This window comes from Perissodus microlepis, chromosome 19, assembly GCF_051167445.1.
Source record: "Perissodus microlepis isolate ML-2025 ecotype Zambia chromosome 19, ASM5116744v1, whole genome shotgun sequence".
NCBI classification, from domain to species: domain Eukaryota; kingdom Metazoa; phylum Chordata; class Actinopteri; order Cichliformes; family Cichlidae; genus Perissodus; species Perissodus microlepis.
In genome coordinates, this window is record NC_140479.1 from 29,402,734 (window position 1) to 29,429,361 (window position 26,628).

A 26,628-nucleotide genomic window follows, 5' to 3' on the forward strand; every position below is an offset into this window, starting at 1 on the left:
ATATAAAAAACACTTTGTTTTCTTCTGGAGGAATGGAAAAGACAGAGGCTGCACAAAACTGACAAGTTGCTTTTTTCCACTGCAGAGGACGTGAAGTTAAGTGTTTTGTGTTTTTCTGACAACAGTTATACTCAGAGAGTCTGTGAATCTTAAGTAATGACTGAAATGAAGTGATTTCTATGGAAGGTATTCATGCATTACAGCAGAGTATAATGATAGTTGTCATGATATACTATCAGGAAGAACCTAATGCACCTTTTCCAGCATAAACCCAACAGGTCAACGAGAAAATGAACCAAATTGTCTTGAAAGAAGAAGAAACAAAAGGAAAATTGGTGGGTTTAAAAATTACCACCACAAAATAAGCACATGTTAGAAATGTTAAATATGCACTGCTGAGTAAAAGGAACACGTTTTAATCAAAGTCCAGCATCAAATCTATTAAACCTTTGTGATATTGATGTGGTCAGTTAAGTAGCAGAGGGGATTGTTAATCAGTTTCCACTGCTTTGGTGTTAATGACATTAACAAGAGGTGAACTAGAGTGGCAACAATGAGACAACCCACAAAATCTGACTCTTTTTTTTAAACTAGTTTTGCATTTTGGCTAGACTCAGTGTCACTGCTGTTAGCTTGAGGTGATACCTGGCCCTTACAGAGGTTACACAGGTAGTCCAACCCTTCCAGGATGACACATCAATATGTGCCATCTGCTGTGTCTCCCAGCACAGTCTCAAGAGCATGGACTAGATTCCAGCAGGCAGGCAGTTAATCTAGGAGAGCTAGACAGGGACGTAGAAGGTCCTTAACCCATTACCAAGACCGGTATCTGCTCCTTTGTGCAAGAAAGAACAGGATTAGCACTGACAGAGCTACAAAATGACCTCCAGCAGGACACTGATGTGAATGCCTCTGACCAAACAATCAGAAAAAGACTTCATGAGGGTGACCTGAAGGCCCAGCGTCCTCTAGTGGGCCCTGTGCTCACTGCTCAGCACGGTGGTGTCTGATTGGCATTTGCCAGAGAGTAGAAGATTCACCACTGGTGTCCTGTGCTTTTCACAGATGAGAGCAGGTTCAGCCTGAGCACATGTGACAGATGTGAAAGGGTCTGACGAAGCCAGAGGGAACGTTTGACTAACCTCTACAGGTTAGTCAACAGCACCCTGACTGCCATCAGGTATTAGGATGAAACTGTCAGACGCTACACTGGTGCAGTGGGTCCTGATTCCCTCATCAGGAATGACATTGCCCGGCCTCATGTGGCAAAAGTATGCAGGAAGCTACTGGAGGATGAAGAAACCTCCAGAGACTTTATGTTTCTGTCCATCCAGGTTACCCCTCAGAGTGTTCAGAGAGCTCAGTGATGTCCTGATCCAGATCTGGGAGGAGATCCCACAGGACACCATCCATTGTTTCATTAGGAGCATGCTCTGACATTGTTAGGCATGCATGTGGGGGCCAAACAAACTACTGAGTACAGTTTTGAGTTGCTGCAATAAAATTTTGGCAAACTAAACTTCCTTGCTTTGATAGTTTCCATTTCATTTAACCGATGTGGCGTTCTTTTGTTCCTAACTCAGTCCATATCAATATTGATATCTGGCATGATTTTTGTTTCCCATTGAGATCTGATGTATTTTTCAAGTGTTACTTTAATTCTTTTGAGCCCAGTACATTAATATAAATATTAGAAGTCTCTATGTTTTTACACAATTTTGTACTATTTAGGTATGTGGCGTGTACACTTTAGTCATGTACAGAGGTAAGGTGAGGTGAGGAGTGGAGTGGAAGCACTCTGTGCCACAGGAGGTTTCTTCTTCCCACAAGCTGTAATATTTATTGTATTTATCATGGGATTTAAAGGTAGTTCTATATTTTGGCATCCGGTAATACCAATGAGGGATCAGTGTCAAATACCAATTTCATGTTTCCAAACCTGAACTAATGCAAGTTGACACTGGTAAACTGTACATCCTCTTTTCATGGATGGGAAAGCATTTAACGGTGAGATGAGGGCAGTTCAGGCCATAGTTTGCATAACAGCCTTAAAGGTAAATTCAGGTTATGTAACAGGTAACAATGCAACTGAATACAGAGATGCAGAGCATGGCTTTTCCTCTAAATGGAGCTTTAGAGTGCAGACCACAGAGCATACAAGCTGGTTTAAGATTATAAGAACACTATACTAAATAATTACTACCTCCTGTGAATGCAGTGACTTGTATAAAGTAAAAAAAAGTATCAAATCTATACTGTAACCAGACATGTACTCCCCCACAGCAGAGCTACTCTGCACAGCTTCTCTCATTTTCAAGGATCTTCCCACAACATCCCAGCCAGCTTTTTTCAAACCCACTAAGGATCTCAGCAGTGCATTATAGTGGCGATATCAGCTCAGCACCATTCATGGCTCCCAGAAATGCATAGTGCATGCTGTAACATTCACCTTCATCTCCTTAACCAATTCATTTTCTTCGGGCTTGTTGTGCATAATTTAGTGAGATCACAGATTAGGCAAATTGGATAAACCGCGCTCACCTGTTTGCACAAAACTGTGTTTGCATCTGTAAAGACTGTAAAGAAATGCACACAAAAACCATAAGAAATACCAAACAATTCAGGTTTAGTGCTTGTCACCTTTTACGCGTGATCACATACATATGCTGCTTTTTTAAAACGAAACCTCTCATTCTGGGCTGACGTGAATTACAACAGCACCAGGCCCGCACTGTAACCGCCTTCTGGTAAATCTCGCTCCAGTACCTCCACAAGGGGTCATAGTTGACATCCGTGCCGTGCATCTCGACAAGTCAACTGCCAAAACAACAAAGACGTGATTAATGGATGTTTTTCCGCCCTTATAGCATTGCTCCTCAGACAGAGTAATGACCCTTTTTGAAGATGCAAGTCAGAGTCCCAGCTCATCATATTTAGCAAAGTATTCAAATAACAGAACAGTTCACCCTTTAACAATTAATCAGTTAACTAAAGTCAACTCGGTGATGCTGAGAAAAGGCTTTCTGTTGAAGCGCAGCAGATGTAGGGCAACAAGAAAGAAACTTTTTTTAATGCGTCGTTGACCCGAGTGTGAACAGTCCTTTTGTCCTCACAGTGAAGCTTCAAGTTTGTCACAAGCTTTGTAAAGTCAGTCAGCCTTTTAGATACAAAATGGAACAAGAAGCACTCTGAGATCACAGGCGTGACAGATGATTACTTTGATTATTAAACATTATGTAGGAGTAGGTAATGGATAACAGGCAGTGATTTGTAAATAACTGGACATGAATACCTTGAGCCTATTATATACTATTATAATACAGGATATTTCTTACTAACAAGGCAGCTCATTCTCTGTGTCTTGACAAAGGTTTCTTTAAAGATATAAACACATTTTGGGGTCAACTTGAAAGAAATGGGAAATGTAAAACTGAGGTCAGAGGTCAAATTTGACCTGATATTTGGATGCTAACTATAGTGTGAATCCCCGTACACCGGTATCATTTCCTAAATCCTGCCAATATACACAAAGCAGAAGACGTTTAAACACAGTTTTCAAAGTAAAAGACATTTTATTAAAGTTTGACCTTATTTGACCTCGACGAAGAGAGAAGAGGTCAGAGTTTCAGAATCCCTATATTCCCTATATACCTATTTATTGTTAATACAAATCTATGTGTAAATACTGTAAATAGGATTCTTATCACTCTGACCTCCAGATCAATCTAAAGACCTTGAAGGTCAGAGATCAAATGTGGCATGTTATTTTAAATCTTTATATGGTACTTTCTATGTGTTGACATTACACACCTCATCTGTGAGAATCATAGTTTCTAAGTTATGAGGCTTTTTGTCTGTTTTCCACCAATAAATCCTTAAGTTGACCTTGAAGACGTTGGTGGATTTACGCCAAAGTTGAATGGCTTGTTAATATGACCCCACTCTACACCCCTACAAAGTTTTATCAGAATCCATTATAAACTTTTTGGAGATTATGTATCGGAATTTCAGGAGCGGGACCACGCCTCCAAACACGCTCCCTCCGGCTCTCATCTACGTGCTCCCAGTTCTGCAAGCTGTCATTCTCGTTTACATGCCCCTCCCTCCCTCCCCTTTCAATTCTTTAACTTCTTCACTTCTATTTAGTACATGTGGATCTGCCAGGCCTGGGAGCTTCGAGGCCTTCCCCAAACCGCAGCTCAATTCATGTCCAAGCGTTCACCTTTACCACTAAAATGCTGTCAAGTCTAAAATGAGGACGTGGGCCCAGTGAGTGAATTGAGCTATTATGTTTACAGAAAGTGACATGCAAGCACTCATACGCTACCAAAAAACATAACCTCCTTAGCAAAGGTAAGAAGAAAATGCTTGTGTTGTGTTTCCATCCAGATCAACTGAACAGGCATTGTTATACTGTGTAATATTTCAAGGTGGTCTTTAAAAAGGCTTCTGTTTGTGGGATGTTTGTGTAATAAGGATCTGACCACGTTCAGAGACACTGGTGGCTTTAAAGGGAGAGAAAGCGAGAAAGCTCACCGCAGAACAAAAACAGTTGAGAAGTTTCACGTAGCATAATCCACTCTTTCTTTCACATCCTTTAAACTACAGACATTTCCACGTCACTTTTTCAAGCATGCAGTTTGCGATTGTGTTTTTTTTTCCTTTTCTTTTTTTGGACACACATTTTTTTGATTTTCATAGACAAATGCTGGAGTTTTCCTTTAAGGCTTAGGTACGCTCAGTTGCTTTCTATTTTTCAAATCCATTGTGCTAGAAGGATGGTGCCAAAACAGCTGAATGTGTCACTGTCCAAACACAGAGAGACTGGCACCACGTAATTAAAATTTAGACGCGTAATCCTGAACATTACAGAATCTGGTGTGAGACTGGATAATAATCCTCGGTGTGCTCAATCTACAGTCGGCCTGGTGGCAGCGCCGGGCCGTGGGTAACTTATGGATGCGAGTGCATGACACATAAGTGTGCTGCATGCTCAGCGGGCCTCCTTTGAATAAATAACAGGTTACAAAACCATGGCGTGAAGGATTTCACACTCAAGCGTGTGGGAATATTCTCCTCCCCAAGTATGCAGACACTGGATCCAGTTTTCCAACCTGCACTCCACCCTTGCCCTCCGCTGGCTACTTGGTTAAGCTGGGAATAACCTGTGCTTTGCGATGGGTTGTTTGCCTTCTCTCTGAGGCCATTCATATTTTATATGACAGCTTGGTGAGAGTCAAACTCACCAGGAGACGCAACTACAGGCACTTTACAAACTAATGAGCAGCACTATCTGCCAGAGGAGCTGAGCGTCATCATGGCCGTATTGACTGGAAGGTCGCTTGGGAAAAAAAACACACACGCACACATATAATGATGGATTGGGAAATAATACAATGGGGAAAAAAAGGTGCTTATGAAAGGGGTTTCCACTGCCTCCACAGAAGGTGGCTCATTACTCGAGAAGTCAGCAGGAGCATGGGCACTGAGGGAGGCAGAGATGGACAAAGTTGAGGAAGAAAGGATGGGAGAGAGAGCTAAGCAGGGGAAGGGACGAGACAGATGGAGTGGGGGCGATAGCGGCATCGTGGGTGGCAGGCACATAGCGAGGGAGGATTGCGGCGAGGGAAGGAGGGAGTCAGGTGAGTGAGGAATGGGCCCAGATGTAGGGAGGGAGTGCTGGAGAGATGGATAGATGGATGAAGGGGGGAAGGAACAGTAATTACAGGCCTTGTTGTGCGGCTGGAGAGATGGAGGAGCAGCTTTTTCAGCACTGCCACTCTGCATTAACCCAGCAGAATGAAATATTCAGCCATTAGGCCTTGGCTGAAACACATCCAGTGCCCGCACTCATACAACATTTAGACACCATTCATGTTCTATTCATTACAGGGAGGCCTATTACATACAATCATCATTTTGGTTTATTTTCTTCTTCAAGACATGTGTTGTTTTATTTTGTTTTGTTTTGTTTTTTTGTTGTTTTTTTGTTTTTTTGTTTTGTTTTGTTTTGTTTGGGGTTTTTTTGTTTGTTTTGTTTTGTTTTGTTTTGTTTTGTTTGGGGTTTTTTTGCACTTGTAAATGCAACTCTGCATCCGAGTGTAGAGGTGAGGGCCGGCGAGTCGATCCTAACTCCAATTAGTGCTTCAAATCATTTGTAAACATTGCTTGAGATTTGATTTTCTGCACACGAGGATGTAAGCCTTTCTGCTGCTCACTTGTGTCTTCTTTCTTCCTTTCAGAGTCTGAAGTGACGACAGTGAACCGCTGCCTGGACGCTGCCAAGGCGTGTAACATAGATGAGACGTGTCAGAAGCTTCGTACGGAGTACGTCTCCTCCTGCATCCAGCCGTCTGCCCGCTCGGGGCCGTGCAATCGAGCAAAGTGCAACAAGGCGCTGAGGAAGTTCTTCGACCGCGTCCCCCCTGAATACACCAATGAGCTGCTGTTCTGTCCCTGCACCGACACGGCCTGCGCAGAGCGCCGCAGGCAAACCATCGTGCCGTCCTGCTCCTACGAAGACAAGGAAAAGCCCAACTGTTTGGCTCAGCTGCGGATCTGCAAGGCAGACTATGTGTGCAGGTAGAAATGTGAAAGAAAGAAATCTGGTCTTACATGCTGCCTCCTGCTAAAAACATTTCACACATAATTTCTAGAGTTGACGTCACTTTTCTCACTAAACTGAGAATTATTTTCAGCAGCTGCAGCTTCTATTAAAGGCTCACAAAAGGTCTTTTTCCATATTTTGACCTAAAAGTAAAATCACTTTGTTAAATGTTTCATGTCATGGTTATCACATCCTGCTCAGACGCTTATTCAGAACACTTGAAATAACTAATCCAGGACAACGGAAACACGGACTGATTCAGAAGGTGCCCGTTCCTTAAAATGATGCTCAAAGACTTAAAACTGAGATAAATGTTATCTGACGTGTAGAAGCTGAAAGTAAACTCCCACTTAAATGGAGAAACAGGCTTTAAAGACTGTATCAGCTTATCGAGCTCTTTTGTTAAACTTGTTGGTAAACACTCGCCTGAGGTTACTGACACATCGCAGATCTTCTTTGATCTGCCGGCTCTTGAGGAGGCTCTTGCCTTGTCGTACGCTTTTAACACCAGCTTTTTTTTTTTCTCTTTGACTTTCTGCTTTTTACGCTGAAAATTTTAAAGCTGGATTCATTTTAAACGCCTGGGCTCCTGAATAACATAACAATCACACAGTAACCGAGCGAGGACATGAGAAGAATAATGCGACCGGTAGTTTCTTACATGGAAATTGTAGCCATTAATTTTTGACCACTAGCTGAAAGACAAGCTGCACATAAAAGAGATTTGCTAAAGTGTTAGCAAACAGTCCCCCCACACACATCAAGCAGACATAGAGCAGTTTTATTATTTATGATCATTAGCATCAATATAATTAAAGTTTGGTGTTTAGGCTCCAAGGCCAGTGCACCCAGAAAAAGTGTTGCATGCAGAAATCTGAGGGTGTGGAGCGGACGGGTGGATGTCGAGGTGGTGGAGGGGTTAAATCAGTGAAAGTTTGAAGCCAAATTTGCAGTGTGGTTAAAGACAACCTTCAACCACTCACCTAAAAAGAAAACAAGACAGTTAAAATAGGATAAAGTAACACCTGATTTATTGTACTGCTCAAAAGGTTTGGGGCTACTTAGGGAGGTCTTTGTTTTTGAAGGAAGCCACTTTTGTTTAGATTTATGATATAACTGAATTGAACAGACGTATGGTAAAGAACAATTGGAGATTCATGGAAATCCTTCAGTGTTTTCAGTGCAGCATGGACATAGATGCAACTATCCCTGCTCAGTTAGCCGAACGCAACTGTATCCTGTTAAAAGGCTAATTGATTATTATAAGAAAAAAGCCATTATCATCTTCTAGTTGGGTGCCGAAAACATCACCTGCTGTGGTTTCAGTTAGTGTCATGATACCCAAACAAACAAGTAATGAACCCAGTAAAAAAAACAACTCACATAACGATGTATAATGTTCCCTTTACATAACTGGAAAAACTGGCTCTTACTAGAAAAGACAAGCGAGAGGCTGTGGTGGGAAAACTGAGCAAGAACAAAGGCACGTCAGAGTCTCCAGTTTGACAAACAGACCCTTTATAGGTTCTCAACTGGCAGCTTTATTAAATGGCGGCTGCAAAACACCAGTCGCAATGTCAGCAGTGAAGAGGTAACTCCAGGATGCCGGTTGTCTAGGCAGAGTTCCAAAGAAAAAGCAATAACTGAGAGCGGCCAATAAAAGGCAAAAAGATAAAGACGGGCAAAAGGCGCACAGACGACGGAATATTGGACGAAAACAGGCTCGCCAAGTTTGATTCCGACTACAGTTTACTTCATAACTACCTCTACAGTTGGTGCATTTGGTCAACACTGAGCAATAACAGCCAGTCTTATTGACGACTGAGGGAACAGAGCCATGCTTTATTCACCGCCTTTGCCAGAGTACACGAGGTGTTGAGTGTAAACTGTAAGGGTTTACTGTCCCATTAGTGACTAAGCTGACGAGTTTGCTGACAGGTGACAAGCTAAGTTGCAAGTTGTGTCAAGTTGATTTATTTTTTCTGACCGAGTACAAGATGTGGCGTCATCGTCACCGCTGTCTGGTTTAATTTGAAGTGCTCTGTTGATGGTGGCCTCGCTCGCTGACTTTCCCTCAGGACAATAAATAGCGTCGTGTATATCTTGGAAGATATGTCTGGCTAGGGTGATATGTTCATTTAGATTTAATTAGTCAGTTGTGTTTAATTAATGCAATTGTTATACTCATTAACTGTGTTTAATTAGCTCAATTAAATTCTGCATTCATTTTCCGAGTGAAGCAGCCATGTGAAATAGTCATTATTGAAACAGTCTTTCTCACTGGGGTTTTCCTGGCAAGTTGCTTGGAAAAATGTTTATTATCAGCAGTGAAGACATCGTCAGGATCAGAAAATAGTTTGTAGAAAAAGTGACCCTCCTCGCATGGTGAGTCATCTGAGAAAGCTTAGTTATTCGGCGTTTATGTCCCCATGTATGTGACTACCAAAGGATTTCATTCAAATTTAAATGGGTTGTAAAGCGTCCAGTCAGAAAACTAACAATGCCTTATGAGGTCATTAGGATTCATAGGGTGTGTTTCTCCCAGGAACACGGAGTTCTCAGAAGCATCCAGTCAGCCTCCTCTTACTGACAGCAAATGGTCGCCAGCATTTAATCTAGTTCCTCTTCAAATGTCAGGAAGACAAAGGGCTTCATCTGTCACGGCTATCGATCAGGCATTATTCTCCACTGCCGCCCCGACGGATAGAGCATCTCAAGGCCCCTGCACGGCCCACCAATCGTGCACCAGTCAGCCGGCATTAACTGGCTGCCTGCGGAGGATGCCTTCACTTAGCGCACAGCCTATGAGTTTTACGCACATCATTACAATGACATGACAAATGAGGGCAAAGTGGAGAGTTGTGGTGCCCTGAGGGGATCCCGTCGCAAATGCCAGTCGGCGGGGGCCAATGATGCAATATGATGGCCTCGATAGCCTCGCACGATGACGGTGATGAGGTTGGATGTCTGTGCGGCTGGCAGGAAAGGTAAGGCAGGAAGGCAAAGCTGCTGTGGGAGGAAGTATTTATATGAAAGATCCATATTTGTCTAATCTCCTCGTGGCCAGGCCTGCCAGACAGCACCCACAGTATTAAGAGAGCAGAGCTAAGGCCTATCTTTGCCCCTCATTGACTCTTTACAGCCTGGCAGCTTTCCAAGAGACGACTGCCAGGGAGAAGGAAAAAAAAGAAAGAAAGAATAAAGGGGGATGAATGTCACCATGGGTGACTGGAGTAGGGTTGAAGTGCTGTAGAGCGGGAGATCTTGAAGGGCAGAGGGAGTTGTTACGGGAGCACAAGCAGGTAGATGAGCGTGGTGGTTTTCAAACCCACATTCTGGGGTTAGATGAGAGAAAGCACCAGCGCTGGCCACCACTCATTGACATGATGTGTGCAGCAGCCAAGCACAAGTAAATGATGGATGGCATGTTATTGCTCCCACAGGTCTCGCTGGGCACAGTTCCAGCATGATTGCCAGCCCTCCGAGCAGAGTGCCAGTGGCTGCAAGCAGGAGAACTACGGGCAATGTCTGCTCGCATACACCGGCCTGATAGGTAAGAACTAAATCTTTCTGCACCACCTCCGGCTCGCCCACCTTCGGTGATAGATTGGGAACAAAAGATTTTCGAGGGAGGAAGGCCAAGAGCAGCCAAGTGCGCTGAACAGGGCTCAAAAGAATGAATCAAGGATTGTGATGAGGAGCGCGCTTTAGGAATCGATGAAGTGCTGATTAATGTGGCTACAGCGTGCCCAGCCAAATCGTTGGCATTATAAGTAGTGCAATTACAACTATTGACCGCTGTTTTGAGAGAATTATCCCTGACGTGACAATGAGCGGGACTGGGTAGAGGCGCAGAACACGGCCTATTGTGCTTCGGATAAAAACTTAACAAAGGATCACATAATGCACAAAAGGTTGTTAAAAAGCACTCAGTTCAAACATGTCATTATTGGACAACAATACCCAAGTGAAGTACTGCAAAAAGAAGGGTGTGGGGGGGGGGTTGTTGGAAAGTGAAGTAGACAGATAAAGGAAGACAGAGACAGAAAGCTGTGCAGCACAGATTGGCCATTGTAGACAACTCAAGACGAAGTGAAACTCTGAGGTGCTGTTGTTTGGAAGTCCCAGAAAAATCAATAGAGGTAAATCAGAACTTTTTTTTGTTTTGTTTTGCCACACTGCCTCGAAGTGCAGCGATTTTATCCTCACCCTTTTTAAAAAATACAAACTAGAAGGCTTCCCGGGGAATGACTTTCCAATCATTTCCCACTGAACGGTTGAAAAGATTCAAAATGAAAAGAAAGAATCTGACGGCGCCTGAATTTTGTGTCTCAGGCCGCTGCTCTTATCAGAGTTTGCCAGGCTGGCGCATGTGGTGGATGCGCATGTTTGGGGAGTTCATAAGTGTAAAAGAAAACCTAAACAACTGCTGCGGTACTTGGACGCTTGGATCTGTTGTACCATCAACAAAGTAGGAAGGTTGCAAGAGATCAAGAGGATAAGCTAGCAGCGATGCACTGTATGTATGATAAATTCACCCACGATGAAAATCACATTTTTGAATAATCACCAGTTACACAGACAGAGTATTTTTAGCTGTGTGTTTGCTATTTTCAAACCGAGACATAATACAGTAAGATTTCTTTGCCTGACTCGGTCCCAGCTGGTGTCAGGCTGCGGCACTAACTAACCTGCCCGTCTGCGTCCCCGTGCGCATTCACTCCGTTTTCATCCATTCCTCTTTTTAAATTCCTCTCACTTTCCCTCTCAATGAATACATTTACATACGCACTAATAACTCAGTCTTAACATGATTAGGGCAATGCCAGGACGATAGAAATTGCCATGTAAATGCCTTTATTTGATTATTGTAATCAGAGTAAGGTCATAATCAGGCTAAGGGTAACAAGATTAAATCAGCCAGAATTCAGCTCGAATGACATCAAACTTCTCAGTCAGACAACTTTTTGGGGGGTTTTCTTTGGAAACTGCAGTTTTTATGAGGCGCTTACGAGCAGAGTGTAGCACGGGGAGACGGGTGGAATAGCTTGAATAACAAAAAAGATGTTAAATATTCCACACAGTTCGGCTAAATCAAAGATATAGCTTCCTTTTTATGCGAGCTCGCTTAAGGTCAGATTCAATCACTGCATCGTAAAGATAGTAATGTGAGGAGATGTGTTGGCTCAGTACGCCTGTAAACATACAGAAATGTGTTGTTTTCCACCTCTCCTGCCCTCAACAGGAAGCACAATAACTCCCAACTACCTTGACAACTCCACCTCCAATGTGGGACCCTGGTGCTCCTGCGCAGCGAGTGGCAACCACAGGGAACAATGCAGCGACTTTCTCACTTTTTTCCATGACAACATCTGCCTGAGTAAGTAACAACTGCAGAGAGAAAGAGAGAGAGAGAGACCTCTGGCAACAGAGAAGCAATTACAACCCAGACTAAGAACCAGAGCAAGTGCGAGAATTAAGAAAGTCTAGTTGTGAACAGAATAATCTGTGACGCTTTTATTGTGGTGCAAAAATCCCTTTGATGTTCTGCAACCCACACGGGAGTCAGGCTGTTTTGTACATAGATGAGAAACAGAGCAGACAGAGGGGTGGTCATTATTTTACTTACTTACTTACTTACTTGCGTTTTCACTTGAACTGTGTTGAAGTGAAAATATACACTTTACTGGGTACACCTCTTACGGCCCTTAAAAACAAATATCAGATTAGCCAATCACATTGCAGCAACTCAACACTTTGAGTTGCTGCAATGTCAAGATGACCTGCTGAAGTTCAAACTGAGTATCAGAATGATGATTTTGAGTGATTTTGAACATGACATGGTTGTCGGTGCCAGACAGGCTGGTCAGGCTGAGTGTTTCAGAATCTGCTGATCGACAGGGATTTGCCCACCCAATGATGTATAGGGTTTAAAGAAAATGGTCTGAAAACGAGAAGGTATCTAGTCAGAGTTAGTTCTCTGGGTGAAAATGCCCTGTTGATGCTAGAGGTCAGAGAAGACTATTTCAAGCTGATAGGAAAGCTACAATAACTCAAATAACTAGGTGTTTCAACCAGGATATATATCTCTGAATGCACAACTGGTAAAACCTTGAAACAGATCGCCTACCGCAGTAGAAAACTACACTGGGTGTTATTGCTGTCAGCAGAGAAAGGGTAACTGAAGCTATAATTTGCTCAGGCTCACCAAACCCGAACAATAGACGCACGGAAAATGTTTGCTGGTCTGAGTCTTAATTTCTGTGACGATATTCACGTGGTGGGGTCAGAATCTGGTTTAAACAGCAGGAACACATGGATCCATCCTGCTATGTATCCGTGGTTCTTGCTACTGGTGGTGTAATGATCTGGTGAATAACTTCTTGGCACACTTTAGGTGACTTAGTGCCAATCAAAATCCCATAGTGTACCTGAGTACTGCTGCTGATCATGTCCATCCCCTTATGAACACAATGTACCAATAAAGACATTCCTGAACATGACAATGAGTTCACTGTATTCAAATAGATGGTCACCAGTTGTCAGTCCAATAGAGCTGAGATCTGATGATGAAATTGTGTGACGCTATCATGTTAATATGATCGGCATCGGCAGTTCTGATAATGCATTTACTTTTCTGTTGGATGGTCCATTTAAAATTGACCATTAACTTGGTAACACACTGCCAGCTATTATCCACTGCCCGCTCCTTCTTTGGGACTTAAAACAAATGGGCCTTTCAAACTGCAGCCAACCAGCAGACCAGAGCTACTTTTATGGTGCAGAGCACAATTCAAAATTTTATATAAAAATGTGGCAATTTGGATCAGAAATAGCAACCTGCCAAAAGTTGTGTCATCAAATTATGGCTGCGTAATTGTGTGATTTTCTTTTCTAGAAGAGTAATATTTTGGGGAGAAAAACAAATTTAAAGTCTTAATTTGTAGGTTTACTAGAAAAAAATATGCACTACTACTGTGCTGTACATGTAATTTGTAATTTGTTTGTTCTCACAAATTTGTGACTTTAATCTCTGAGAATTTTTATATTGTAAATTTGGCACCTGTAAGAATAACAAGGGTTTTTGTTTTTTTTTTGGTCCTCTTAAATTTGTGAGTCATTCCTGGTTATTTTCAAACATAAAATCTGAATCATCCAGCCTTTAATAGTGGAAATTATTGTTAGATTATTACCCTCAATTGTGCTGCTAAACATCACTTTGCTTTTACCGTGTTTGAAAAGGATTCTTGGGAAAGCTCGTTCTAGTGACACATCAGTGACAAAGTAAAAAGCCGCTCCTTCCCCCTTGTTATTGGTTCAGTCAATAGTCATTTATTTATTTTCACAATTAAACTGTCAGATAAACAGCACTGTGAATTATGGCAGCGGTAGGCCAGTGACACTAATGAAACACTACAGCTGGTGGCACAAAGTAATGGGTTAACACAAATATCACATATGTTTGTTTATGCAACTCGCAGGGAGTTTTATCACGCCAGAAAACAAACATAACAATAATAGCATGTTTTCTTAATTGCAGTGCATTCTGCTGATAAACTGCAGCTGGTGTTACGTTAGAATTATCCACCAATCCGGTGTAATCTTTTATTCATCCAGCAACGACAACAAAACGGCTATGATGATACGGGATCATCCCTCCGAATGAATGATGGCACCAGTGACAGAAGAATGACATTCGTGACAAAGTAATGCAAACTGTAGCTGCTGGTGTCTCACACACACACACACACACACACACACACTGGGATTTATTTGGGGTTATTATATTTTTTCTAACAACAAAAGCAGACATGTTCTTACAAAGCTGTCAGCGTGAATAACAACATCAGTGACAAACCACAGACGCCAGACGTTGGACTGTGTGACTGTAGTGACACTACAAAGAAAACTGCAACTGATATTCAGGGTCAGTTTATACATATGTTCAACTGTGACAGAACAGCCAAGTACCAAACTCTCATCAGATGTCAGACAAACGGCCTCTTACCACTGATTTAACACTACAGCAACACAAACCCTGCCACGAGTGATCCGATGATGTCGGCTTGTTAACTGTGCTGCTGTTACTGCAGCATCTCACCCTCTGCTCGTCTGCCTTCACACGATTGCTCTATATTTCCTGGCTTTTGGTCTTAAGTGTGAAATTTACATCAACACCTATGATTAAAGCCTGCAAATGAACTCGTTTCAGACTGCACAGCTTTCCACACACCTGTTTATTCTTTACACTGGACAATAAAGCAGAAATACACACTTGATTTTTCATGTCAGGGAATAATAAAAGGATTTAATAGCTGGTCAAAGATAGTGAGATGAGCCATACGCTAGATTGGGGGGGGGGGGGGGGGGGTAGTATTTCTGTCACAATTTTTTCAAACTTTTCAAACTCTGCTTGACCAGCTGACGATTCCCAGAAACAATTAATATAACCATGATGTGTATAAAAAGCTATACAGCAGTAGACCCAGAGTCAGCAGATGTTCACCAAGTAACTCTGCAATTTTGGATGCTTAATAAGACAAAGTATGAAGATTCAAACAAACCTTGTTAACAGAAAACAATGTACACTGTGGCTCAGTAGTTTTAAAAAACAGGCCTTTGGATATTTATTAAAATCCGTCCATTTGCTTCTGCTTATCTTTTTTAGGGAGCCTGTCTCAGCTGTCTTAGGGCAAGAGGCAGGGTACACCCTGGACAGGTCGCCAGTCTGTCGCAGGGCTCCCACATTCACTCCTATGGGCAATTAAGTGTTTCCAATGAACCTATCCCCACTAACTGCATGTCTTTGGACTGTGGGAGGAAGCCAGAATACCCGGGGAGAACATGCAAACTCCACACAGAAAGACCCCGGCCTGATGGTGGAATTGAACTGTGCTAACCACCGTGCCACCATGTTGCCCTTTATTAAAATCTCGCTTTAAAACTCAAAGTTACCAATTCTCCATAGAATGAATTAGATTGCAGGTAAGACCTGGCTGATGGATGTCTTGCTGTCCAGTGAAACTCCTCACGGGTATCCTGCAGTCAGGAGTTAGACTTGCTATGGCAGCTCCCGTGTGCTGTTTACAGTAAGCTCCTTAAAGACCCAGAAAAACAGAGCTTAGAGTCACTGGCCTCATTTTCCTGCATCTTGGCCAAAAGTGGAAACAGCTTGAGTGAACGGCTGAAGTCAAACATTCTACATGTGATGATAAGGATTAACAAGTTTCTAATGGGAAAGGACCAGCAGTGCATGTCACACTCATCTCAGCTGGAATTTAGTTGCTCTTCTAATACTCGGGCAGACAACACCTCTTTTTTGGGGGGAGAAAGTGTCCGTAATGAATTGACAAAGTGAGTTTGGATTGGATCCAATAATCGGGGAAATGAATGCGCCCTGGGAGAGTTCCTCATTGTTTGCTTTCTCCCATGTTTCTTGTATAATCACAGCGTGTAAAGAATTGTTATTCGTTTTGAGTACAGGGGAAGACTCTCCTGTCTTCAGTGATCGTTCAGTTTTACAAATGGACAGTGACATCGTCATCATCATCATCGGTTAAATAAATCCTCCTTGTCTTTTTTGTGTGTAAATTTCTTGCAGCTGAATCCACCGTTATTTTGCGCACAACCCCGCCCTTGTGCTGGGGCCTGCTTGCTGAGACAGGACTTCAGATGGCCTTTGATGACTTTGTAATTGAGCCTAATTTGGTTTCCTGCCTCCGAACTAATGAGGCGGACAGAGAGAATAGTGGCAGGGAAGAATACAGTTGTTTGCAGACAGGGGAGGGGGAAACCGCTGGGGAAAAAAGCCTTCCCTGTATGGAGCGAGCTCAGTCAGGTTTTAAAAACAGCTGTCACCCCACCTTACTTCCTCATCACGGCAGTAATAGTCGCATCACTATGCAGAGCAGCAGCTCTGGACCTCTTCATTCTGTGCGTGGCAGGGGAAAAAAAGAGAGGACAGATGGAGGTGAAGCTAATTTTATTTCTGCAATTATGTAAAATCTTTTCTGGAACTTGAATTGGTATTATAACAGGGAAAAGTGAGGGTGGCCAACAATACGTTGGGGAGTTTGGGGACAGAACCGGGGCATGCATAGGATGGGCTGTGCATTAATGCCCCAGGGAACCTGTGAAGTCAGTAAAAGAGGAAAAAAAGCCCTCAGGAGGAAACTTAAAAGTGGAAGAGATGGCTGTGCTTAAACAGCCGTGGCCAAACATTTACAAAGAAACTGTCACAACAGCTTACCACTAAAGATATCAATTGGCACTTCATCTCTGCGTGATGGCGGGTGGTGAGGCATGGTGGCGAGCAGCTGGAGTTGCATCCTTCGCTTCTCTCATCCGTCACCCTGCCATGGAATTGCTGTGCGCTGCCGAACCCTAACTGCACACTTTGAGCGCACTGGCACACTTTCCCACCTGTCCTACCGATGCTAATGACCCACAGCACCATTAGTATGGTAGTCCACAGCCATATATGTATATATAGCCTCAAATGGGATCAGTATTTGATTTCTTCTCACTGTCAATTCATTGAGATTCTGTTGCAACATGCATTCCCTAATTAGCTGCAGGGCTAAAGGAACAAGCAGGTCACCCTTCCAGCAACTCCAGTGCTCGATGCTGATGCTCAAGTCAAGGCTCTGCATTGACTGCTGCAGAATTTTATTTGCAGAGACAAACTATCTCAGGAGGAACGATCAATTTGTTTATGATCCTGTGAGAAATCAATGTCTGTGCGTCACACGCTGATACTCCGCTGAAGACTCTGAATTCACATCACTGAAATTCAGTGAGTCGCTTCTGGGTTTTTTCCCCCTCAGGAACAGCTGGAAAATGAGGGTTTTTCATGTCTCATGCTCACATTCATCTTACAGTATAAGCTATGGTTATTAATTGATGGATCTGACAGTCATGTCTTTATTTTGAGCATATTATAATTGAAGTGACTTTCATGAAAACGTAATTGCTGCTGAGTAACCCATTAGCCAAATGAGAATGAATGCCTATAGAATATTAATTCATTATATGGTCATAATTCATTCTGGTTGCTATAAATCCAACAACTTGATGTAATGAGTTTCCTTATAAATCCAGCAGACAGTAAATTGTACACAGGAAATATAATGTGATATTCCTCGCAGTCACAGGCTTCTTATGGTCCTTTTAAATAATCAGTGATCATTTTGTCAAACCTTTACAGAAAGGTGACAGATTTTTGAGGGTCTTAAATACATTAAAGGAAACCAGTTCATAGTCCAGTATCCATGTCTGCCTTCTCTGACTTTCTCCACCGTCCTGCTCTGTGTCAACGCTCTGCTAACCAAACATTTCTGTCTGTATTTTACGCGCCTGTAATTTTACTGCATACTTCTGGTAGACAGTGAAGGTAGGAAATGTTATCTGTTTCAATCACTCGAGTATTCAAACAGAAATATCAACAGCATCTGTTTGATTGAATTACATCCAAATTTGAACATCTGTTTCCTATGCTCCTGCGAAAAGAGAAAAAGAGCTCAAAATTTTTCTAGTCATTATAAATTTGCCGACAAGAGATTTTAATGACAATGGATGGCAGGCAGTAGTCTGTGGAAGTACACATTTGTATATTTGTGTGGAAAAGTACGTTTTCACACGACTCCATAGCCCTCTGTCAAACTAAGTACACCCCGTGACTCAGTAGCTTGTAGAAGCACCTTTAGTACTACTAACTTGAAGTCGTTTTTTGAAGTAATTGATATTTTTATCAGTTTATCTTTGTGGCTCACTCTTCTTTACAGCATTGCTTCACTTATTGAAGTTTACAGGTATTAATTTATACACGGTGCTCTCAAGATTTGATGTTTTCCAGGTATTATATAGTGGATACAGGGTGGTGATACTTTTTCTGCAGTAATAATTCAATCACTTGTTGACAAAATTACCAACACCACTGGTTGAATGTCGCCATAAACCATGACAGAGCCTCCACCATGTTTTGGAGTTGCACCTTCCTGGCCTCCTCCTTGCATATTGACGACCTGTTTCCACTGATTTTCAGTACAGTTCTTGTGTAATTTAACATATCTGCATTTGCCATCCTTCCACTGAGACCTTTTCTGATGGTGCTTTAGCAAATAATAGATTAACTGAAAGGCCAGATGCATCTCTCAGGTCACGTGTCGGGTCTTTCATAGATTTTTTTTTCCTGCTGGTTTTAAAAAATGAAAATTCATTTATGCAATTCATGTAAATCTGTATCTAAATCTTAGATTCTGATAGTATTATGACTCATTGTTTGCTGCATGAGGAGCTGATTTAGGCTTTGGACAGTCAGAATCTTTTGCATGCTAGAGCTGTATAGAGGTGGCATTGTGCCTATACTGAGTCTCCCTTTTCAACCAACCAACACATTAAGGGACATAATGTTTTAAGACCTGCTGTGTTTAATGACACTAAAAAAACCTTCGCATTTCCCGTTTTAAACATTATGATTGTTAGCGCATCATTTTCAGCATCTTTTCTTTGCTGGATGGATAACTTCTCACGTCTGAAGTCGCTGAAAACGTGATGTTAACATCCAGTATCTGGCTCTTCAGATGTTAAATGTTCCACTTAATGTGAGCTAGTTAAAAACGCTGTGTGACATTCGACATTTATACAGTACAAATAAATATACAGTACTTCAGAATCCCAACCATCTATCAAACACACTTTAAAAGCTTACAGCTATAAGAAAATGCTACCATTACAATTTTGATCAAATCTGCATTTGAACTGACACAAGCTGGTGGTGGTGGTGTCAGTGGATGACAAAAACATTTGGGTCATCCTGTAATCGGAAATCTTTGGGGCACGATACCAAACCCCCATACTGATAAAGATAATATGAAATCAAATCACTTTGTGGGCGAGGATGGTTTGAATTGTAAAGTGCTTTTGGTGGTCGATAAGACAAAAAAGCATCAAAGACCTTTTTACTTTTCTTTTTTGTGCTTTTGTTAAACATAATTGCTCACTGTTGCTGCCGGCTAACGCATAAAAACCTATTTAACCTCACCACTGTGTGGTGATTGGATGTTATGACTCAGCTGCTATTCTGTGTTTAGTCATTACTTCACATTCCCAACTTGCGATGCCGTATGCAGAGGACGCTGCACTTCAGTGTATTCTCAAGTGGGACTGAGGCAAGTTTAATTATGCCGTATAGAGAAACTTTGCACAGCGTTGGCCCTTCGTTCTCCTCTCAAGTGTTAAGTGCGGGGCCAGTAACCACCCATGCCAATCAATGAACCCTCCTGTTCTTACTAATCAACAACTACCCCTCTGCTCTTTCATAACATTGTCATACAAGTCACAACAGGTGTGTCCTTTATTAAAAACAAATGTTGTCCAATCAGTTTGTGCATTAAAACCCCACCGTCTAACACACTCATCTATTTCTAACATTTCACAATGAGATTCATTTCCACATTTCACTTGTAGTACTGCAGTGGAGCACTTTCAGCATGTATTGTGATGGTTTGTGTGCGTTGGCGCTCCACCGCCCATGACCCTGTGTGGTGCTCTTATTTTACTAAAGAGAGAATCCTGCCAGGTTGAGAGAGTCTGAGAGTGTATGTCCTTGGTTTTTACTGAGTGAATGAAAGCACTGGAAAATATGAAAATCCTGCTGCATAATTTTGTCTAATTTGACCTTACTTTAAAATCAATCACTGTGCATAAAATCAAACATTGTACATATAAAGTCCGTCTTGATTATACATTGCACAAGGCATGAATTTAGACAAAGCATATAGGACTTCTAGTTCCAGGACTAGATCCGTTGTTAAGTACAACTCAGAAGGATTTAAGGCTCTGGGTTGTTGCTTAAGATGCCTGATTAAGTGAAACCAAAAAGTTGGAGCTGGTATATGTTTGGAAGGAGAATCAAAAAACTCAAAATGTATATGAAGCAGAAACGTTGAGTCAACAAAGAAAAATGCTGTAAATCAAATTTTCTCTCAATGAATTCAACACACACAGCCGCACCATTCAAGCTAAGACAACTCCTAGCTGGTTCCAACCATTGCTGCAGGAGGTGTTTTCAGTCCTCCAGACACTTGGGGTCACATGTGCATATGCATTCTGTGCACAAGCCTCATTTCCACTCCCATCTCTGGCCTCAAAATAAATGTAGAGACTCCGTCTGCCTATTATTTGGATTGTTTGTGCCACAAGTTATAAAACACAGCAATGAAAACAATAAAGAAGATGTGCAAGTCTGTGTAAATTCAGAGAAAACAAATGAGTGCTACAAAAGAGAGGCTAAAAAGTACGTCCGTTCACACAAGGGAAGCATTAAGTATGGCTTCAGCTATTTATAGTGTCGCAGTTACCAATAATAATGATAACAACAGTGGCCTCATACAATTTAGTGAACACTAAATTCTTTGCAGTGAAGTCCACGTGGATAAATTAAGCATATTAATATAAGTAAGTGTGTTTGCAAGTATAAAAATAATATATATAAGAAACTCAAGCCCTGAATACTTGTTTGTTTAATTTTCATGTTAAATTCTGTTTTAAATTTCTAGTTCCAGACTTTCAGACCTGACTCTCTCGAAAAAGCATGTGTGCGATCTGACTTGTGTGTGTAGTCTGCACACTGTTTCTGTCATAAATACTTTGTGTGGTAGAAAGAACATGCATGTGTCTTTTTTGTGCACTTACATCATTTATATATCCAGTCCCAGAACAACAAAGGTGATTATTACACTTATTAGAAGACACAAGCACAACTCTTATTATGCACTGCTGCTCAAGATCTGCCTTACATTCAGCTTCTCCGGCTATTTTCTACATAATACGACTCCTTCTCACAGACACGGTATTTTTTGCCTCATACTTAACCACCGTTCTCTCCACATGCACCATAATTTGTTCCTAACTGTCAGTTTCACTTACACGCACCATAACTTCCTAACTACCAGTCCCTTCTTTTTTAGTCAGCTGTCTCACACGAACAGCTTTACCAAGGTGATAATTGTGTAGTGTGGATACTTTTTGGCCTTGCAAACCTGCACTGCAACCAGTAGCAACACATTATTTATTTATTTTGCAATGATTTCCTTATAATAAACAGTGAATATTGTGAGATTTATGGATACATCTTTATTTTGGAGAAAACCAGCAGGAAAACCAGTACACTAGAATAGCAAAGTGGTAGCTAAGAGACTTAGCAACCAGGCATGCTTGCAGGGAATTAATTAATTATTATTTTATAACATAATTATAGTTCTCATTTTGCTGTTATATGTTCCTGCATTACATCTGACTTGCTGGAGCCCTTGCCTCACAGATTGATGTAATTAAAACCAAAGCCTCCATCTGTATCTCAGGCATTTTTCCATAGTTTGTTTACGTCTCTTACATAAAAATGTGAGTTTTGGCTCACACGTTCTTTCTTTCTGTCTTGTTTAAGAGCAGACAGAGCACAAGTTTGCTTTTTTTATCGCCTGAGGAATAACATACTGAAACTGATTCCCCAGGTGTGAATAACACAGGTAGCTCCTTACACTGGTGACCCAGCACAGAACCAAGATGTGTAAATTTGAAAACTGAACCGTGGCTGAAGCATTCACTGCTTATTTAGGGACATTTTACACGTTTCTTTCTAAACTACTAAGGTTTTCCTTCCTGTGTGTGGTAGCTGCTTCTTCTTTCTTTTTTGTGTGTTGAACTGCCAAATCCAGGGTGAAATTAATGCTTCAGCTCAACAAGCCTGATGAGTCACAATGCAAAGTTGACCACCTTGCAATTTTGGGCCTCTTGTACGTAGTTGTAAAGTGGACAATCACAATCAAAAGAGTTATGCAGGAGAAAAAAGCAAAAGAACACTTGAGGTGATGACTCATGTAAAAATGATCAAAGTCTCCTGATTTTTCAGCATGAATGTATCTATTAAGCTTCCAGTCGTGTCAGTGTATCTGCGGCTGCTCTTTTGTTCCAGAAAATGCCATTCAGGCCTTTGGAAACGGATCGGATGTGAAAACGGGCGCCAGTCAGCCTGGAGTGTCCAGTCCAGCAACGGACAACCATAGCCCACACTTGGCAACCACTGCCCCGGGCATCGCTATGGAAACAGAGCAGAACATTCTGCGAGCACAGATACCTACTCAGGTGAGACGAGAGGGAAGACTGAAAATATGATGTACGGCCTTCTCCAAACACACGCGCTAATGGAGACGGCCTCTCCGAGAGTCGGGTCATAAAGCCACAGATATCTTTAATTGTTTGTTTTAACTTAGTGGGAGCGACAGATGGATGAGATTTACACAGTCTGGATAATTTACACAGCACCGGGTCACAGAGAAGTTGAGATGAAGAGAGTTTATTTGGCATCTTGTGCAGAAAATTCACTTCTTTATTTGAGCGTCTAAATTCTAGGTGTCCTCAGTGGGTCAAGAGGCATCAAGAACAAAAATCAAGAAGCTTTTCTTTGCCTTTTAAACTCACTTGTGTGCTTGCTTTTACTTAACAGAATCTCTGGAAAAACTGCCCCTTTCCCCTATATGCCTGAAATTTGGCTGCTGATAGTAACTGGCACTGAGTAAAGATATTTTTAATGTCTAAATATGAAGTTTTGCAGGAAATATGAGCCCAATAAAAGATAAAGCATGCTCATGCTGCGGTTTCTATATTATATGTGCTTTATTGACTCATTAAGTCAATACACTAACCGGGCTCTCCAGCTCAGCGGAGACTAACCAGGGGGTACGAGTGAACTAAAGCATCTTTAACATTCGCTTTAACTTTATTGATTGCAGTGTTGTCATTAGATCGATTGAGCACATAGCCAAGCAAAAAGCAAAACAAAAGAACACACGGAGAGTAAATGATATAAATTGATTTAAACAAAGGTAAACAAATGAAACTGGAGCACAAAATACCAAACCTACGGATGACATAGTGTGCAAAAAGTAATGTGAATCAAAGTATCTATACCTAAATAATTATGTTCTTAAAATATGTCAAAAAGACATTTTTTGAAATGTAATGTTGTTTAGGAATTAGTAAAAAAAAACAAAAAAAAACTAATTTGCAACTAAAACAAAATGAAACTCAGAAAGTGCAAGAACATGTCAGATTAAAACAAACATTTGGTTAATTGGTAATTCTTTGTTGATACATTTTTCACTTCCACATAGATAAAAACATTTAATAGCATTAATCCTGACAAACAGGTCAGCCATGGTGAAAAAAAGGAAAGTACATCAAGGTTTTAGTTAATAAGACTAAAAAAATCGACTGGTAAAATCATCATTTAGTAAACACAACTTCAGATGAACAATAACACATGAAGTATTACAAAATGTCCTTAATTATTTAACAAAAACTGAGGGAAAAATACAAAAGCAGTGCGTGGAAATCTAAGTACACCTTTACTGTTTCCATAGGAATTAAAGAGTAAGTAGAAGCTAGTGCTGCTAATCAAATGCACTTGATTAATTCCACTCACCACTTTTTACTCTCCAAGTGTTTCCACAGAAACACAGTGTGTCATTGAATTTTTCTATTCTCCCTAGTCTGTTTTTCTTATCTTGCTACGCTTTCTTTATTTTCTCTTTTCCCCTCACCCCCTAACCATTTGAGTGACAGCATTGGTCTTGGAGAAGCAGTGTTCATTCTCTACTCATCTCGTACTCTACAGCCCTCAGTTAGCATGTCAGATGTTGAAGTTTGTGACAGTAAAACTAGAAAAAGACTGAACAAGTACAAATTATGAACACAGCACAGCTTAGGTTTGCAAAGTTGCATCTGAAGAAACCACAGAGGAGATGTATATACAGCACATCAGGAAAAACACCTTGTGCCATCAGTAAAGCACGGTGGTGGAGTGGGCGTGATTTGGGTTTATTTTGCAGCCGCATAGTAAGACCTGAACTCCTCTGAATGCTAAGGTTAGTTAAATTTATAGCTAAACATTGGTCCAAATTTGGTCATGCAACAAGACAATGACACCGAGCATAGCAGCAAATCTGCAAAAGAATAGCTGAGAAAGAAAAACATGTTGCAATGTGAAAGACTTCACCCTGTTTGTTGTGCTATTGTGGGAAGTAGCAACGAAGATTAGGCCAAAATCCCTCTGCAATCATGTGGGAGACTGAAAAAGTCATACAGAAAAAAATAAGTTATTTGACTGATTCAAGCAGATTTTTGGGGTTTAGTTTTTGTTGAATAAACAGTAACAGTGTAATGTGTCCTGTGCTGTTTTTCTTAGTTTGTATTCAGACAATTTCAGAACATGCTAAGGACCAGCTGATTTTTATTATGTCCTGATATGTGAAACTTAAAATTGAAGGATATCATGACTGAATCACTGTATGTTTTTTAAAGACTTATGAGTTTAAAAAAGTCTGTAGATACCCATTGTTGTTTTTACATACCAACTGTATAGCACACAAACACAGCAGAATGACTTTCCAGCTCTAGAAATCCGACCATCCAAGGAGCACATAACTGTGAGGTTTGAGTTGTCGCTGGCTTTGGAGTGTCCAGGATGGTTTTCCTTTCGTGCTGTGTGTACACCATCAGCCTGAACATACAGAAACTGCTTCTTCATTCACACCATTACCAGGTTCTGTAAACCCCATTAACAAAGCCCATACAATGCAGTCATAAAGCAAACAACTACTGAATTCTGTTGGACATAAATTTTAATGTGAACAGCCTGTTTTGCATTAAACATGCACACAGTATTGCAGATTTTAATAATGAGGAGAAATTTATAAATTATGTAATTTACATCAGGGAAAAGAAATTTGTTCCATGCATTATGCTCCAAATAGGAACCCAAAAAAATAATGCTGATAACATAATTGACAGTCTGGCAACAGATATAAATAAACTTGACAAGCTAAGTAGGCCACTTACTTAGTTCCAGGGGAAAAGCTGCAGAAAAATGGCCAAAACCCAAATTATATCTTTTTGCCCCGAGTCCTCTGAACCGTGTGCCCCACATGCAATTGTTTCAACAGTCGGTATCATCCTTTCACCGCAGCAGAGCTAACAGTACGGTAAAGAGACTCTGTTGAACATAAACGTTTTGTCACCTGATAGTCGAATGTCAAATGAGGTTTGGATAACATACGACTGACTTGACACCAGTCAAAGTTAATTGAATCTGTAAATTAATTCTGGACAGCTGCCTCAGAGTCGTAACAGCAGATATGACCAAACAATATCCTGTCACATTGTTTTTAAACTGTCAAGCAATACAGCTCCAGTCTTTAGTACCTCACAAATGAGGTACGAGAGGTAGGAGTGGGGGGAAAACACGCAATTTCTAATTAAATATTTTGATTGACGCATTTTCATCCTGTTTGTTTGTTTGATTAAATTCAAAATGCTCATTTTCAAGTAGGAAGTTGTGATTTCATTATCCAATTTCTTTTTAATACATAGTTTCATACATATTGGTGACACAGTTTATCTGTTATAAGCTCACTAATGGCCTGATGGATGTTGAAAGGTTAAAACTTGTTTAATTTAAATGTAATAGTATTTTACCCCAAGATGAGTTATTTGTTTCAGGGTCACGGTGGGGCTTGGATTTAATGTGTGCTGTCATAAGGCTGGGTATTCGTGGATCGGGTGCCGAGTATATCACAGGGCTAACGCAGAGAGACAGACACACGCTCACATTTCCACCCACAGCCAATTTAGAATCACCAATCAGCCTAACATGCATGTCTGTGGACTGTGGGAGGAAGCCGGAGGGAACCCACACAAGCTCAAGGAGAATATCAAGAGAATGAAGGGGAAAAAATGATGCTGATGATTGAAGAGTTTACTCTGAATACGTCTGCAGCCAAAAAAAAGCCATCTCTTGCTGTGAAATTGCATCAGGTTGATAAGTGGCTATGTCCTTGGCATTGCTTATCTTATTTTTCAACTGTGGATGTGGAAAATTTGGCCATTATAACCACATAGTTGGTCATAAAATTGCTGAAGATATGTTTCAACAGATTTTGTTGTATTCCTGTTAAACATAAATG

The 26,628-nt window shown here is 41.2% G+C and overlaps 1 protein-coding gene across 1 annotated transcript in view; it reads left to right on the forward strand.

Moving 5' to 3' along the window:
• gfra4a (GDNF family receptor alpha 4a) overlaps positions 1-26,628 on the forward strand; it is a 151,863-nt gene that overhangs the window by 121,613 nt on the left and 3,622 nt on the right. The window contains exons 4-7 of the mRNA XM_084914373.1: positions 6,243-6,582; positions 10,051-10,160; positions 11,853-11,987; positions 22,581-22,750. Coding sequence (XP_084770499.1) covers positions 6,243-6,582; positions 10,051-10,160; positions 11,853-11,987; positions 22,581-22,750 — 755 coding nt within the window. The remainder of the gene's footprint in view (positions 1-6,242; positions 6,583-10,050; positions 10,161-11,852; positions 11,988-22,580; positions 22,751-26,628) is intronic.